The sequence below is a fragment of the Theropithecus gelada genome, chromosome 11 (genome assembly GCF_003255815.1).
Source record: "Theropithecus gelada isolate Dixy chromosome 11, Tgel_1.0, whole genome shotgun sequence".
Lineage (NCBI taxonomy): Eukaryota > Metazoa > Chordata > Mammalia > Primates > Cercopithecidae > Theropithecus > Theropithecus gelada.
Genome location: NC_037679.1, coordinates 9,952,652 through 9,970,215, shown reverse-complemented (window position 1 = coordinate 9,970,215; position 17,564 = coordinate 9,952,652). Strand labels below are relative to the sequence as shown.

Genomic DNA, 17,564 nt, shown 5'->3' with positions numbered 1-17,564 from the left:
TTACAGGCATGCACCACCATACCTGGCCGATATATATTTTCCCGGAGCCTGTAAAGGTGAACCCACTGGGACTGGCTGGGGAAAAAGAGGAAGATTTGTTCCAGAAGGAACTGTCTGAGGGATGATAAAGATTTCTATACAAAGAAAGGGAGTAATCATCACTTGTTGAAAACATTGATTTTATTTTTTCCGGGTCTGAGTAAAGAACAAAGTGTATAAAAAATGGTAGGTATCTGTTTACATATTTAACTGGTTTTATAATAGCAACCTTTTGCTCTTAGGTTACATAGTGTTAAATATTCTGTACATTTATATTTTCCAATCCAATAAGAACTTTATATATATATATGTGTATTTTTTTTGAGACAGAGTCTTACTCTGTTGCCCAGGTTGGAGTGCAGTGGCACGATCTCAGATCACTGCAACCCCTGCCTCCCAGGTTCAAGCGATTCTCCTGCCTCAGCCTCCTGAGTAGCTGGGATTACAGGCACGAACCACCATGCCTGGCTAATTTTTGTATTTTTAGTAGAGATGGGGTTTCACCATGTTGGCCAGGCTGGTCTCCAACTCCTGACCTCAGGTGATCCACACGCCTCAGCCTCCCAAAGTGGTGGGTTTACAAGCGTGAGCCACCACGCCCAGCTCTGATTTTTCTATTTTTAGTAGAGATGGGATTTCACCATGTTGGCCAAGCTGGTCTCGAACTCCTGGCCTCAAGCAATCCACCCACCCCGAGGTGGTGGATTTTGGTGGGAAGCATTGCTTCCCAAAATGCTGGGATTACAGGTGTGAGCCACTGCGCCCAGCCTTTTTTTTTTTTTTTTTTTTTTTTTTTTTTAAATAACACTTACAGAAGAATGTCAGTTTACTCCAGGGCACTTCAGTATTCCTGAGGAATAAACACAGTTTCTCTTTTCCTCCCATTGGGATGTTGTCAGGTGAAGTCACTGCTCCTGCTCTTTGACATATTTTCCATGTAGATGATATGGACTTGGAAATCATGCCGATAGTTGGAGTAAGCCATTCCTAATCCCATGCCAGAACTGAAGACTAATGGCCACACTCATCTTTTAAAGAAGGTAAGTAGGCCAGGCGTGGTGGCTCACGCCTGTAATCCCAGCACTTTGGGAGGCCGAGGTGGGCGGATCACCTGAGGTCAGGAGTTCAAGACCAGCCTGACCAACATGGAGAAACCCCATCTCTACTAAAAATACAAAATTAGCTGGGCGTGGTGGTGCATGCCTATAATCCCAGCCACTTGAGAGGTTGGGGTAGGAGAATTGCTTGAACCCAGGAGGCAGAGGTTGCAGTGAGCTGAGATCACGCCATTGCACTCTAGCCTGGGCAACAAGAGCGAAACTCAGTCAAAAAGGAGGGAGGGAGGCAGGAAGGGAGGGAGGGAAGGAGGGAAGGGAAGGGAAGGAAGGCTAATTCAAAACTAGTACTTATCATCATGGCCACATCTGCCAGGCACCAATCTCACTTCCTGCCAAGCTTCTACTCCAGCATCTCCCCACCCATGGCTTCGTATCTCATTTAATTTATTGAATACTATACTGAAAGTGGAAAACAGAATGATTTTATGGGTACTCAAAGTATGGTTTCTACTGACTGCATCACTTTTGCACCATTGTAAAGTTGAAAAATTATAAGTTGAACCATCATAAGTCAGACTGTATTGTATTCCTTTTGATGCTATTTCAAATGTAATTGTTTTATGTATTTTATTTTTGGAAAGTTCCTTGCTAGTGAATAGAAATAAAATTGATTTATATTGCTCTTGTATTCTTCAACCTTGTGAAAGTCACTTATTCCTTTTTTTTAGTGTTTTCTTAAATTTTTAAAAATTTTTGTAGGTACATAGTAGGTGAATATATTTCTGGGGTACATGAAATGTTTTGATACAGGCATGCAATATGAAATGAGCACATCATGGAGAATGGGGTAACCATCCCCTCAAGCAGTTATCTTTTAAGCTACAAATAATCCAATTATATTATTTAAAAATATACAATTAAGTTATTGACTAGAGTCACCCTATTTATTCTAATTGCATATTCTTGTACAAGCCATTTTATCTGTGAATAGAGATAGCTTTTATTCCTCTTTTCCTCTGGATAGCTTTTATTTCTTTTTCTTGCCTAATCGCTCTGGATAGACCTTTAGTACAACATTGAATAGAAGAGGTGAGAACAGACTTTCTTTTCCCTTGTTTCCAATGTTAGGGAGAAAGAGCATTCAGTTTTTCACTATTAAGTGGAGTGTTACTGAGTTTTTCACAGATGGTCTTTAACAGATTTAGAATTCACCTTCATTTTTTTTTGTTTTTCCAGAAATGCAGTCTCACTATATTGCCCAGGCTGGTCTCAAATTTCTGGGCTCAAGCGATCCTCCTGCCTCAGCCTCCCAAAATGCTGGGATTACAGATGTGAGCCACTGTGCCAGGCCCACCTTCATTTTTGAAGACGAGTTTCACTGGATATAGAATTCTGAATTGACAGTTTTTAACTCCTAGCAGCCTCAATGTATTCTATGTTCTGCTGCCTTCCATAGTGTTTAATAAGAAGTTGGCTATCATTTGTATCATTGTTATCTGGTATGTAATATGTCATTTTCCCAGGCTTCTTTGAAGACTTTTGCTTTATTTAAGTTTAGCAGTTTGCCCATGACTCTGCCTAAGCGGTTTTCTTTATATTTATACTGCTTGCTGCTTCTTGAGCTTCTTCAGTCAGTAAACGTATGTCTTTCCAAATCTGGGAAGCTTTTGCCATTATTTCTTCACATATTTTTATGTCCCATTCTCTCTCTCCTCCATCTGGAACTCCAATTACAATAAGTTAGACCACTTAATATTTTCCCACAGGTCTCTGAGGCACTATTTTTTTCTCCAATCTTTTTTCTCTTTGTTCTTCAGATTAATCTATTGATCTATCTTAAAGTTCAGTTATTCTTTTTCACCTGAGGTCAGGAGTTCGAGACCAGTCTGGCCAACAAACCGCATCTCTACTAAAAATACAAAAACTAGCTGGGCGTGGTGGCAGGTGCCTGGAATCCCAGGTACTCGGGAGGCTGAGGCAGGCAGAATTGATTGAACCCGGGAGGCGGAGGTTGCAGTGAGCTGAGGTTGCACCACTGCACTACAGCCTGGGTGACACAGTGAGACTCCATTTCAAAAAAATAATAATAAATGAAATAAAAAAGTTTGTCCAAATTTTATAATTTCTATCTTTAGGAGGGTTAATCTGACCAAGTTACTTCATGATTATCATAAGCTAGAGACTCCTGTTTTCTGTTCATCTTGTCTTCAATGATCTTGTCAAAATGTTTTTAGATTATCCTGTATTTTCTCCATAGATTATCATTTTATCTCTAAATATTAATGTTTTTGTTCTTTTGTATCTAATTCATATAGCTCACTTATTTTTCCCTAACTATGCTAGCTATAATCTCATCTGAGACCCAGACTAGGATAATTTGAAGACTGGGCTCAGCTGGGACTCTTGACCAAAGCACCTAAACATAGTGCCTCTTCAGAGCTTGGGCATCTTACAACATAGCAGCTGGGTTCTAAAAGGGAGCATCAGGAAAGTCAGCATTTTAAGCTCAAGCTGCTGTTCATCCACGCCAAAAGTCATGCACATCATTTCGGCCACATTCTATTGATCAGACCATATTTGAGGGGAAAGGACTGTACTTCTTGATGAGGGAATGTCAGGATAACATTGCAAAGAGCACATGGGATGGAATATAACGTGTGAAGATATATTGGAAAATGCAGTCTCCACATTAGCAAAGCAAACCCAATGGTGTATAAGAAATAATAGATGATCAAAAGGGGTCAAATCAAGGATGGTTCAATATTAGAAAAATCTCTGGCTGCTACAGATGTGTAAAGAAATTAGTAAAATCTATTTATATAATACATCTTAACCAGCTTAAAGGAAAAAACTGTGTGATCATCTCATAGATCCGGGGGGAGGAAAAGATAAACTTCAACACTCATGCAAAAAATCCAGCAAGCACGGAATAAACTTTTTTTTGAGATGGAGTCTCCCTCTGTCGCCCAGGCTGGAGTGCAGTGGTGCAATCTCAGCTCACTGCAACCTCTGCCTCCGGGTTCAAGCAATTCTCCTGCCTCAGCCTCCTGCGTAGCTGGGATTACAGGCGCCCGCTACCACACCTGGCTAATTTTTGTAATTTTTAGTAGAGACTTCACCATGTTGGCCAGGCTGGTCTCCAACTCCTGGCTGCAAGCGATCCACCTGCCTCAGCTTCCCAAAGTGCTGGGACTACAGGTGGGAGCTGCCATGCCCAGCCAGAATAGATTTTTTTTTTTTTTTTTAAGATGGGTTCTCGCTCTCGTCACCCAGGCTGGAGTGCAGTGGCGCAATCTCAGTTCATTGCAACCTCCGCCTCCTGGGTTCAAGTGATTCTTCCGCCTTAGCCTCCCAAGTAGCTGGGATTACAGGTGCCTGCTACCATGCTCAGCTGTCTTGTTTTGTTTGTTTTTTTTTTTTTTTTGTATTTTTAGTAGAGATGGGGTTTTACTGTGTTGGCCAGGCTGGTCTCAAACTCCTGACCTCAGGTGATCCGCCCACCTCCGCCTCCCAAAGTGTTGGGATTACAGGCATGGGCCACTGCATGTGGCCTAGACTTCTTTAACTGATAAAGCATATCTATCAACAACATACAGTAAAAAGAATATACAATGGTGATACTTCAGAAGCACTACTAGAAAAGTCAAGACTATGAGGAGGATACTCCCTTTATATCACTTTCTACTCAGTTGTGGTTTATGCCACTAAGTTGGGGTGGTTTGTTACACAGCAATAAATAACTGAAACACTAAGATTTTTATTTTTATGAGACAGGATCTCACTTTCTGCCCAAGCTGGAGTACAGTTGCACAATCATGGCTCACTGCAGCCTCAAACTCCTGGGCTCAAGTGATCCTCCGCCTTAGTCTCCTGAGTAGCTGGGACCACAAACGCGTGCTATCGTGCCCAGCTATTTATTTTTCTTAGAGTCCCATTAAGTTGCCCAGCCTTGTCTCCAACTCCTGGCATCAAGCCATCCTCCTTCCTTGGCCTCCTGAAGATTACAGATGTGAGCCACCATGCCTGGCCTAGATTTTATCATTTTGTATCTTTTCTCAAGGGATATTGATTTAGAATTTTTAAAAACTGCCTTAGTGTGACTTTGGTATCTGACTTATACTAACTTGGTAAGATTAGTTGGATGGCTTTTCCTTTTATATATGAAAAGAGGATTATTTTTTTTGCTTTGTGAGCTGAGTGTGGTAAAATTCAGATTTTCTATTTCTTGAGTGAATTTTCAAAGTTACATAATTTTTAGAAAATTATCCATTTCATTTAAAACAGAAATTTACTGAAAAAATAATCCCTTGAAATAGAAGCACAAGTGCTGTATCTGTAGTTAGTTATGTTCCCTTTTGTGTTTCCTACTTTTTGTGTACCTGCGTGCATGCCTTTTGTTAAATGGGTTTTACTGTCATTAGAATATTTGTAAGAAATCAGTTTCTGGTTCTGTTGAACCTTTTTTTCTGTTTTCTTCCTTTTTAATTAATGTCTGCTTTTGTCTTTGTTGTTTTCTTCTTTCATCTTTCTTAGTGGGTCTTTTTATTCTTTTCCTAGATTCTGAAACTGAATACAACTAATTCATTTTGTTTGTTCTTCAATGCTTGCACTGTGAACTCCCTCTTACCTGCTTCTTTAGGAACCACCATCATTTCCAGAGTCTATGTTCTGCTTTGTCAGGTCTGTCTGACCATGGGAGTTATTTATAGAAATGATCTCAGAAATGAATGTTCATCTTTGGAGACTGAGAATGGAGATTCAGAGAAGTGAATGAGGTCATCAGGTAGACTTTTATTAATAGCAGCTTCTATTAGGATCTTGCTTGTACTCAGTTTTATTTGAAAAAGTGTGCTTCCTCCCTTGCTGCCAATCCTTCCACCTGCTCACTGGAGTCCGTCCGCTCCAGCTTCCTCAGTGACAGTGACCTCACTTTGTCCGTTGTCCCTTATTGCTATATTTAGAAAACTTTCCCTCTATTCCAGCTTTTTCTCCTGACACGTTTATTTCTTCCATCTTTAAAACAGCCCCCCTTGATTTTACATCCCCCTTCTAACTACTGTCCCCTCTTTCTCCTTCCTACTTGCAGTTGCAGATAAAGCCTCTGGAGAGAGGCCTCTGTTCAGTCTTACCTCCCAGCAATTCTCTCCTGAACCAGTTTTTAGGTTTCTGCCCATACAGCCGCACTAAAACTCTCTCATCAAGGCCACCAGGGACTCCCTCGTTGCCAGGTCCAGCAGATGCCATCCAATCCCTGTTCTACTCAGCTTTGTTGTGGCCGTTGGGTTGTTGAGCACTCCCTCCTCTTTGATTTTGTGTTTGAGACAGAGTCTCGCTGTTTCGCCCAGGCTGGAGTGCAGTGGTGCGATCTCGGCTCACTGCAACCTCTGCCTCCTGGGTTGAAGCGATTCTCGTGCCTCAGCCGCCCGAGTAGCTGAGACTACAGGTGCCTACCACCATGCCCAGCTGAATTAGTATTTTCAGTAGAGACCGGGTTTCACCATGTTGGCCAGGCTGGTCTTGAACTCCTGACCTCAGGTGATCTGACCGCCTCGGCCTCTCAAAGTGCTGGGATTACAGGCATGAGCCACTGTGCCCGGCCCTCACGAACCTTTAAATGCTCTTGTTCGCCATGACTCTGATCCTTTTCTCACTCTACATGTTCTTTCTTGGCAATATCATCCACTTTGAAATGTTATCTCCCAAATCTACAGTTTTAGGCCAGAGCTCTCCTGAGGCAAAGACCTCAGTATTCAGCTGTCTGTTGGACCTCTTCACCTGCATGTTCCACAGCACCTCAAAGGAACATGACCAATATGGAACACAGTGTCTTCTTTCCCAAATCTATTCCTCCTGTTTTCTCCCCTGCCTTGGTAAATGGCCCCACATCCACCTAACCCCCAAGTCAGAAATCTAGGTGTTATTTTGAATTCCTTCTTCCTTACCCTGAATATTCAGCAGTTGTAATCTTTTTTTTTTTTTTTTTTTTTGAGACAGAGTCTCACTCTTATTGCTCAGGCTGGAGTGCAGTGGCACAATCCCTGTAGCCGGGATTACAGGTATGTGCCACCACCACACCTGACTAATTTTTGTATTTTTTTTTTTTTTGAGACGGAGTCTCGCTCTGTCATCCAGGCTGGAGTGCAGTGGCGCAATCTCGGCTCACTGCAAGCTCTGCCTCCCGGGTTCACGCCATTCTTCTGCCTCAGCCTCCCATGTAGCTGGCACTACAGGTGCCCGCCACCGCACCCGGCTAATTTTTTGTATTTTTAGTAGAGACGGGGTTTCACCATGTTAGCCAGGATGGTCTCGATCTCCTGACCTCGTGATCCGCCCGTCTCGGCCTCCCAACTAATTTTTGTATTTTTAGTACAGATGGGGTTTCACCACGTTGATCAGGCTGGTCTTGAACACCTGACCTCAGGTGATCCACCCGCCTCAGCCTCCCAAGGTGCTGGGATTACAGGTGTGAGCCACCGTGCCCAGCCGGCAATTGGAATCTTAATGCCACTGAAGTTTTTATGCATGGCCTCTCTTCTCCATTCTTACTGCCTTGGTTGAAGTACTTTGCTCTATGTCTTAGTCTGTTTTGTGCTGCTATAACAAGATACCTGAACCTGGGTAGTTTATAAAGAACAGACATGTATTTCTCACACTCCTGGAGGCCAGGAAGTTCAACATCAAGGCACTGGCAGGTTGGCTTGTATGGTGAGGGCTACTCACTTTCCAAGACAGTGCTGTGTTGGTGAAGGGCAGAAGGCAAGCGAGTCAAGTGCTGCTGCATGAAGCCTTTCATAAGAGCTCTAACTCCATTTGTGAGGGAGAAGCCATCATGACCTAATGACCTCTTAAAACCATCACTTTGGCCATTAAGTTTCAACAGAAGAATCTGGAGGGAACACATTCAAATCATAACATTCTATCACTGTGGTCAATGCAGAGGTCTCCCAACTAGTCTTTCCAGTTTTATCTCCTTTTCGCTATCCATTACAATCTCTGGTTTTATTTCCCTTTCCCTATCCATTCCTATCTATTTTTTTTTCTTAGAGACAGGGTCTTGCTCTATCACCCAGGCTGGAGTAGAGTGGTGCAATTATAACTCATTGTAGCCCTGAACTCCTGGGCTCAAGAGATCTTCCGCCTTGGCTTCCCAAAATACTGGGATCACAGGCGCGAGCCACCATGCCCAGCCCCAGTCTATTTTCTATGTGACTGTCAGAATAATATTCAACGTTGCAAATCTGAGCATGTTATCCCCCTGCTTTAAATCCCTCATTAACTCCCCTTTGTTAAAAGTCCAAAATTCTTAGCATGAAATACAAGACCCTCAGTCATCTGTCCCTGGCTTAAGCCTCCATAATTATCTTTTACTTTTCTCCCCTCAAACCTTGCATCCTTATCTTAGTCCTTTTGTGCTGCTATAACAAAATACCTAAGCCTGGATAATTTATAAACAGCTTAAATTTACTGCTCATGGTTATGGAGGCTGGGAAGTCCAAGATTAAGGTGCTGACAGTTTCACTGTCTGGTGAGGGCCTGGTCTCTACTTCCAAAATGGTACCTTAAATACTGCTGCTTCTGGAGTGGACGAACACCATGTCCTCACATGGGGGGAGGGACAGAAAGGCAAAAGGGCCTAACCAGTTCTCTCTAGTACTTTTAAAAGGGCAGTAATCCATTCACCAGGGCACAGCTCTCGTAACTTAATCACTTCCCAAAAGGCCCCACCTCTTAATACTATCACATTGGGTTTTAAGTTCTTTTTTTTTTTTTGAGACCGAGTCTCGCTCTGTTGCCCAGGCTGGAGCACAGTGGCGTGATCACGGCTCACTGCAAGCTCCGCCTGCTGGGTTCATGCTATTCTCCCGCCTCAGCCTCCCGAGTAGCTGGGACTACAGGTGCCCACCACCATGCCTGGATAATTTTTTTGTATTTTCAGTAGAGACGGAGTTTCACTGTGTTAGCCAGGATGGTCTCGATCTCCTGACCTTGTGATCCACCTACCTCGGCCTCCCAAAGTGCTGGGATTACAGGCGTGAGCTACCACGCCCGGCCTTAAGTTCTAACATATGAATTTTGAGCAGACACATACATTCAAACCACAACAATCCCAATAATGAATTCTAGTTCCTAGAATATGCGACTCTGCCTTCCTGCTCACTATCTTATCTGGCTGTCTCATCCTCTGAAATCCAGGTCAGAGGCTTCCTACTCCTCACTATCCTCCCTTACCATCAGACTATGTGCCTCGCCTGCCTGCTCTCACAATGCATGTCTGTTCTTAACCCTTGTATTGTGATTGTTATCCTATACCTCCTTGAGGGCAGTGACTTGGTATTTTTTTTCTCTCTGGCTTCAGCTCTTATCACAGTGCTTAGTGGGTAGGCAGAAATGTCTATGACATGAAAAAATGTTCTCAGCTGCCAGAGTAGTCTGGAGCAATGAAATAATTCAAGGACCATTCTCGGTGTTTGAATACATGCACAATTTGATGGGCTCCCACCAAGTTTCTTGAAACCAGGAATTAGAAGAGCAAATGAAATATCATTTTAGGAAAGCTAAAATCCAGCCTAATTATAGATTAGAAACAATTCAAGTTTAGGCCAGGCGTGGTGGGTCACGCCTGTAATCCCAACACTTTGGGAGGCTGAGAAGGGCAGATCACTTGAGTTCAGGAGTTTAAGACCAGCCTGGCCAACATGATGAAACCCTGTCTCTACTAAAAATACAAAAATTAACTAGGCATGTTGGCACATGCCTGTAATCTCAGCTACTGGGGATTACTTTGGGAGAATCACTTGAACCCAGGAGGCAGAGGCTGCAGTGAGCTGAGATCAAGCCACTGCACTTTAGCCTGGGTGACAGAGCGAGACTCTGTCTCAAAAAATTAAAAAATAAAACACAACTACCAAATGCAACAAGGGTGGGAGGAAGACTAAACTATATTACCTTGAAAAGTCCTGACAACAGACTTCTTAGTTTTCGAAGTGACACCCTGATTCCCTGACCTAGCATCCTTTAATAGCGCTGACTCTGGATCTCTGCGCTCACTTTCCTTAGACCACCCCAGCTATCAATGGGTCTCACCATCTAAAGTTAAATTTAAAATCTATCAATTCCCTAGCCTCCACCCAATGTGTGAAGGATTAAACAGAATCAGGCATCAATATTTATTAACACAAGACAAAGGAAACACATTCAATGAGTTAATAGAACACTGTCCAGCCAGATGTTAAATTTAAAAATGTATATCTAGTCTAACTTCAAATAAATAAAAAAACTTTATACATAATTACACAGTACTGTAGTTTGAATTTGACACGGGTAAATATCTTGACAGAAAGTAAACAAAACAGCATTTAGGACTAAAAAATTATTCTTGTATCTTTACAGTCTCTTCCTCTGGACAAATAACATGGCCCATCTACATACACCTAAACCAGAAATGCTGTATGAATGATAAAGAAAAGGCCTATTGTGTATTTGGAGTACTGCAGCTTCTTGCTCCAAATACTGTTGCTTTTACATCAAAGCAGACAACAAAAACAACACTAAGGCATAGATCTTGTTGGAGTTTGAGGATGAGGTGATAACTCCTCATTGCTTTAGTCTAAAAGATTCCTGGATATTCAAGGAAAGTAATTTATTTGGCCAAGATATAGAGCACCATGCCTGGGGCAGAGACCTTAATAGAAAACCTAAGGCCTCGGCCCTTGTTGAGTCAACAAAAGCATTAAGCAAGCATTGCCCAGGGACTAAAGTAAGGAGACAGACTCAAGTGACCAAGACAGGCAATGGTCCCTAAACAGCCTGAGGCAACACAACTTCATGAGGAAAGGACCTGGCACTGGGGAGACCTGGCCCTTTGTGAGGCAGGAAGTAAAGACTGTGGATTCACTGATGCTGATTAGCATGCTGGTCCTTTCCAGGGTCTCAGTGAATTCCTAGGGCCTAGGAATTTTCCTGAGGCAGCCCCTTCCTGATCTACTTCAGTTACTTCTGCTGAGAACTAGAGAGAGGTTCAGAAACCTTCAGACCAAGAGATTTCTCTTAACTGAGACAGGGGCTTGTTTAGTTTTTTTCCACAGACATTAAAAACCCAGACAGAATATGTTCCAGAGGATTGGAAAGGCTGTGTTTCTATTAGTAATGGCCTTTCAGGCCTGCCTTAAGAATCAGTTCCACCACAAAAGTGCTACTTAATGTGGATAGAGAAGGAGCACTGTGTCATCAAGAGAACATTTTCTTACTCGAGTCTGTGGCACAGTAGACTTTAAATCTGCAGGTGATCCCACAAACACCATCTAAGCAAATGACTGGGCTCTCCTCTCCCTCCACAGGATGCTTTCCCAGAGTTACTGATGAAGTTCCTCAAGGACAGTTCTTAGCCTTCCTTCCTCCATGAGCAGATTCTGGCTTTGGGGGACATGCAAAAAATCAATAAAGCAGAAAGCAAAAAATAAATTAGAGGCCTGAGGAACTACAAAACTAGATAATCAGCCTCTAAGTAACTGGGAGTTGGCCACACTTTGAGATTAACGGAGTAATGTATTTGAAGGAATGAGTATACATCTGCACTGTCTAATATGATAGCCACTAGTCACATTTGGCTACAAAGACTTGAAATATGGCGATGGTTTGGACTGAGATGTGTTTAATGCACACTGAATTTCAAAGGCCTAATATGAAAAAAAGTAAAATACCTCATTAATAATTTTTATATTGATCCTATGTTGAAATGATAGTGTTTTTGAGCTATTGGGTTGAATAAAATATATTTAAATCAATACCATGGGTTTCTTTTTATTTTTAAAAAATGTGGTAACTAGAAAAATTTAATTACAGATGTGGCTCTCATTATAGTATTTACAGTGGACCATGCATCTCTAGATGCCTATACCCTAATCTGTGTTAGTAAGAATTATCAAAGCAACCCACAGAATAGCATCTAACCATAACTTTTAGAACTTGGGGATTATAGAGCTAGACTTATTTATATTAGCTTCAGGATCCCCTGCTTTGTTTAGTGAATCATTAAAAATGGTTTTAAGAAAATTACTTTCCAAGTATCAGGCTGTGTTCTCTGCAAACCAAACCATCGCTAGACACTGGGATTTCCTGGGTGCCCCAATGTAAGTGCTTTTTTTTCTGTCCATCCTAGGACTTCCCTCATCACGTGTAAATTAATTCCATTGAAATGCTGAAAAAGAGATCTGGAACTGGCAAATGTCCTGAGCTCTGCCCTCTGTGGAGGAGTGGGGAGGAAAAGAGGATTACGTGAAGGGAGTCACAAAGTGGCTTTTAGTCAGAAGGCCGGGTAATGGCAGCCCCAGAGCATTGCCACCGCAAAGGAGCTGGTCTTTGCATTATAAACCTTATTTTCAGGGTAATTACAAGTCTTAAAAATTGTTTAAAAACATACTTAGTTTACATGATGTTACAGTGGGGTAAATAATATGTATTACTAAAATAGTCTAAATATTTACACAATAGACCAGAGTGGGTCAAAGAGAACCATTCTGCTTTAACAAGTTAACTCTTTTCACTTTTGAGTACTTTTTCGTTTTTAAAAATATTTCTGTTAAGAAAAAAATAATAAGATTTAACTATATTCAAATACATGAAGTATCAGACCAAAGAAAGGAAACCGAGTCAGAGGCCAAACTCAGTCCTGTCTCATTCTGCTTGGCCTGGGCACCACAGTTATTTCAAAAGAATTTCCTGCATACGTCAGACTTCCCCGGTTTCAGCATAAGCCTGGCTGCTTTGGCAACCCAGATTGGTCAGTTTTGTGTAGTTATATGGCCTTACAGTTCCATGTGATGGTGGATCCCCACTGCCTTCCTGGCCTATCATTCTTGTTTTAAACCCCCTGCCCTCATGAACTGGAAGAACAGAGGACACTCCTCAGTTTTCAGAAAAGAGAAGTTATATGGATAAACTGTAGACACAGTTTACAATGGGCCTGGAAAAGAGGAAATCCTAAATTCTTACATAGTCACTCTAAATCTGAAAGATCGTTTTAAAACTGGGGCCAGAGTAAGTTATCGTGGTTCCTTAGAATAGGGTGGGCTCTGATGAATCTTAGCTTTGTGTTAACATTTTGATTTTTAAACTGAGATTTTCAGCTTTTAGAAACAAGCTGAATTCATAGAAGCCTAAGCTGATTCCGGGAATGCGAGCTTTAAAAACAAACATAGGCAGCTCTAGTTTATAAAATATACCAGCCAACAAAGACATAGAACAATGTGCAGCAAAACCTGCCAACAATTTGCACTTTTTAGTCACCTAATCAATTACACAACATTAAGAGAATATTGAAATTCTCTCAAAGTAGAAATGTTTCTACTGTGGTTGTTATAACTATACAAGCCAATTCTTCAAATCTCTACCTGAATTATGTGTATTCTTATGTACATGTTGTAAGACACTGGTCAAAATGTTTTACAGTCAATAATTATCTATATAAAGTAATTCTCATTGTCAGTGGGTTATCTGATTTGCTTATGGGTTGACTGAAAGAAAGCTGAGTAGTTCCATGTTAACAAACCCCACAGAACATCTAGCTACGGCAGAATGGCAAATACAGTACGGAGTGGGGAACTGTGTCACTCAGACTACCCCTTTCATGTGAATTCATTAAATTCTCTTAGAAAATTCTAAAACGGCATTAGATAAAAATACAAGTATGTACAACAGATGAAAAAAATGCAACATGCATGTAATTGCTTTAGTAACGTGCTGCTCACGCTATATCAAAGCACATGTCTACCAAATGTTAACATTTTTTTCATTTGCCCGCACAGAATTCCCCTTTCCTGTGTGTTTTATGATTGCAGAGTCCCACAGGATGAGATGAAGAATATCATGTAGCCATCTCAGCTTATTTCACATCGTTTGAAAGCCTGCTCCTAGCCAGAGGTCTTCCGTCTTTGTGATTCTTCAGAATGGCCCCCTGCAGTCCCCACAAAGCTGGTTACATGTTATAAGCCACGTAGATGGGGTCTAACTGGTCAGCTAGGAAGCTATCACGGAGGTGCATCCTCTGCTTCTCTCCTCTGGAGTTGATCGGGATGACGCCTGGGTCCACCACAACCACGACGCCAACGATGAGGTAATGCTCTTCCAGGACCACGTTGGTCACTAACGGGACCAGATCTAGGGCTTCCTGTTCAGAGCCGCACAGTTCCACAACCACCACAAGCAAGTTGGTCCACGTGAACACGGCACTGAAATTTCAATGACAGTTCATTAACTTGTCACTACATTTTTCAGTTATTTTTTATAGCATCTGTCCCAGACTTAGCCCATTTCCCCGCCTTCTCCCCTCGATCCCAACCAGAAGGTCAGCAGTCATGTCTACAATATATGACACCTTTTAACTTCACCTGATAAGACCGAGGGAAAAATTATATAATGAATATATATATATAGATATATGAGAGACACCTTGCCCCTGTGAACATAGCTGAGTGGTCCAGAATCTCCTGGGAGTTTGAAAGTGTAATTTAAAGTCATCAGGCCAGGCGTGGTGGCTCACGTCTATAATCTCAGCACTTTGGGAGGCCGAGATGGGCAGATCACCTGAGGTCAGGAGTTCGAGACCAGCCTGGCCAACATGGCGAAATCCTGTCTCTACTAAAATACAAACATTAGCCAGGTGTGATGGCGGGCACCTCTAGTCCCAGCTACTCAGGAGAGGGAGGAGAATAATTTGAACCCAGGAGGTGGAGGTTGCAGTGAGCCAAGTTTGAGCCACTGTACTCCAGCCTGGGCAACAGAATGAGATTCTGTCTCAAAAAAAGAAAAAAAAAGTTGTTAACTGGTCATTTGAACCAATGACATGGATTTGAATATTCTGGGGTAGCCAGGAGCATGGAGCAGAGAGAATCCCTCTTCAGGGAGGTGAAAAAGAAAGAAGGGAAAGCCCATATGGCTCCAGAAAGTAAGGGGACAGTGGTTCCTGACAGCCTTACCATTCCCTTGTTTCTACCTTTCCTGAGACCCAGAGTTAGTTTTTTTTGGCACTTCTGAGATAGCCAGGTATTCTTTCACTTAAGCTTTTTTGAAGGGAGCCTGTTATGTGCCCCATAAGAGCTTTGACTAATATAATATTCCTCTGTTTTTTTAGACTAGTCAAGTGCAGTAGTGAGAAAGAGGGAAAGAGTAGAACGAAAGAGTTTGATTGGTTTGTAATTGACTATGAACAATCAATTGAATTAACTCACTACCTTCAGACCACCCTAAGGCAGTATTCTTAAACCCAACAGGAAGAGAGTCTGTCTGACTCACATGAGTTATTGGTGCCCCACACGCAAGTGTCTCCTATTGTGTAAAAGGACCATAAGCCACTTTCCACTGGGTGGAGTTACTGGGTTAGAAGGTAGGGCCTGCCGGGCGCGGTGGCTCAAGCCTGTAATCCCAGCACTTTGGGAGGCCAAGACGGGTGGATCACGAGGTCAGGAGATCGAGACCATCCTGGCTAACACAGTGAAACCCCGTCTCTACCAAAAAAATACAAAAAACTAGCTGGGCGAGGTGACGGGTGCCTGTAGTCCCAGCTACTCAGGAGGCTGAGGCAGGAGAATGGCGTAAACCCGGGAGGCAGAGCTTGCAGTGAGCTGAGATCCGGCCACCGCACTCCAGCCTGGGCGATAGAGCGAGATCCGTCTCAAAAAAAAAAAAAAAAAAAGAACGTAGGGCCTGATTTGATATGCAGGCCTAAACAGCTTTAAAAACAGATTCCAGCTGGGCGCGGTGGCTCATGCCTGTAATCCCAGCACTTTGGGAGGCCGAGGTGGGCAGATCATGAGGTCAGGAGTTCGAGACCAGCCTGGCCAACATGGTGAAACCCCGTCTCTACTAAAAATACAAAAATTAGCCGGGCATGATGGTGTGCGCCTGTAGTCCCAGCTACCCGGGAGGCTGAGGCAGAAGAATCGCTTGAACCCAGGAGGCAGAGGTTGTAGTGAGCCGGGATCACACCACTGCACTCCAGCCTGGGTGACAGAGCGAGACTCTGTCTCACAAAAAAACAAACAAACAAAAACAAATTCCAGTAATTAAAAAAGTACACAATATTGGCCAGGCGCGGTGACTCATGCCTGTAATCCCGGCACTTTCGGAGGCCGAGGCGGGCGGATCACCTGAGGTCAGGAGTTCAAGACCAGCTTGACCAACATGGAGAAACCCCCTCTCTACTAAAAATACAAAATTAGCCGGGCGTGGTGGCACACACCCGTAATCCCAGCTACTAGGGAAGCTAAGGCAGGAGAATCCCTTGAACCTGGGAGGCGGAGGTTGCAGTGAGCCAAGATTGCACCATTGCACTCCAGCCTGGGCAACAAGAGCAAAACTCTGTCTCAAAAAACAAAACAAAACAAAACAAAACAAAAAAACCCCCACAAAAGTACACAATTACACAATATCTGGTTCTATTAAGAGTCAAATGTCTAAAATGACAAAGTAACCACGGCACCCAGCTTCTCTGGATGCTTTCCAGATGTCTAAAGATGTTCTTGTCTTGGTCAGAATCTTGTTCAGGTCTAGGGAGAGACTCCGACAAAGACAAGAGCATCTTTTTTTTGAGACAGTTTCGCTCTGTTGCCCAGGCTGGAGTGTAGTGGCGCGATCTTGGCCCACTGCAACCTCCGCCTCCCAGGTTCAAGCAATTCTCAGCCTCCCGAGCAGCTAGGATTACAGGCGCCTACCACTGCACCCAGCTAATTTTTGTATTTTTAGTAGAGACAGGGTTTTGCCATGTTGGTCAGGCTGGTCTTGAACTCCTGACCTCAGGTGATCCACCCACCTCAGCCTCCTGAAGTGCTGGGATTACAGGCGTGAGCCACCACTTCCGGCCAACAAGAGCATCTTTAGACAAAGAAGTATCTGGAAAGCATGAGCAACCATCGAAAGAACTGTGGCTGTTTAGCATGGGGAAAAGTGGGGACACATTCACTAAAATATGTAGAAAACAAACCAAACAGATTCTGTATTGGTTAAGAACCCAGAATGAAAGCCAATAGGTAAACACTACAGAGATTTTTTTGTTGTTGTTATTTTTTTGAGACAGTCTCAGTCTGTCACCAGGGCTGGAGTGCAGTGGCACAATCTTGGCTCACTGTAGCCTCAACCTTCCAGGCTAAAGTGATCCTCCCACCTCAGCCTCCTGGGTAGCTGGGACTACAGGCATGCCACCACACCTGGCTAATTAAAAAATTTTTTTTGCAGAGATGGGGGTTTTACCATGTTGCCCACGATGGTCTTGAATTCCTGGGCTTAAGTGATCCGCCCACCTTGGCCTCCCAAAGTTCTGGGATTACAGATGTGAGCCACTGCGCCCGGCCAAACCACAGTTTTAATTTTACAGATTTTAAGTCAATACATGGTTAGATGATCCTTTACCAGGAAAAATGTAAAATTCCTGCAAAGAGCAGGAAACTGGATGAGATAATATCAACTACCCTTTTC

General features: G+C 42.9%; 1 protein-coding gene, 1 non-coding gene and 1 pseudogene across 2 annotated transcripts in view; 1 reads left to right on the top strand and 2 right to left on the bottom strand.

Annotated features, from left to right (window-relative positions):
* On the top strand, positions 1-123 carry LOC112635676. The gene has a single exon (XR_003122011.1). It is a non-coding gene; the product is annotated as a small nucleolar RNA SNORD22 (small nucleolar RNA).
* An 821-nt stretch (positions 124-944) lies between these two features.
* LOC112635470 lies at positions 945-1,509 on the bottom strand (annotated as a pseudogene).
* An 8,741-nt stretch (positions 1,510-10,250) lies between these two features.
* Positions 10,251-17,564, bottom strand: part of DIP2B (disco interacting protein 2 homolog B) — a 259,279-nt gene continuing 251,965 nt past the window's right edge. The window contains exon 38 of the mRNA XM_025402060.1: positions 10,251-14,323. Within this exon, the coding sequence (XP_025257845.1) occupies positions 14,071-14,323 (253 nt within the window). The 3' untranslated portion in view covers positions 10,251-14,070. The remainder of the gene's footprint in view (positions 14,324-17,564) is intronic.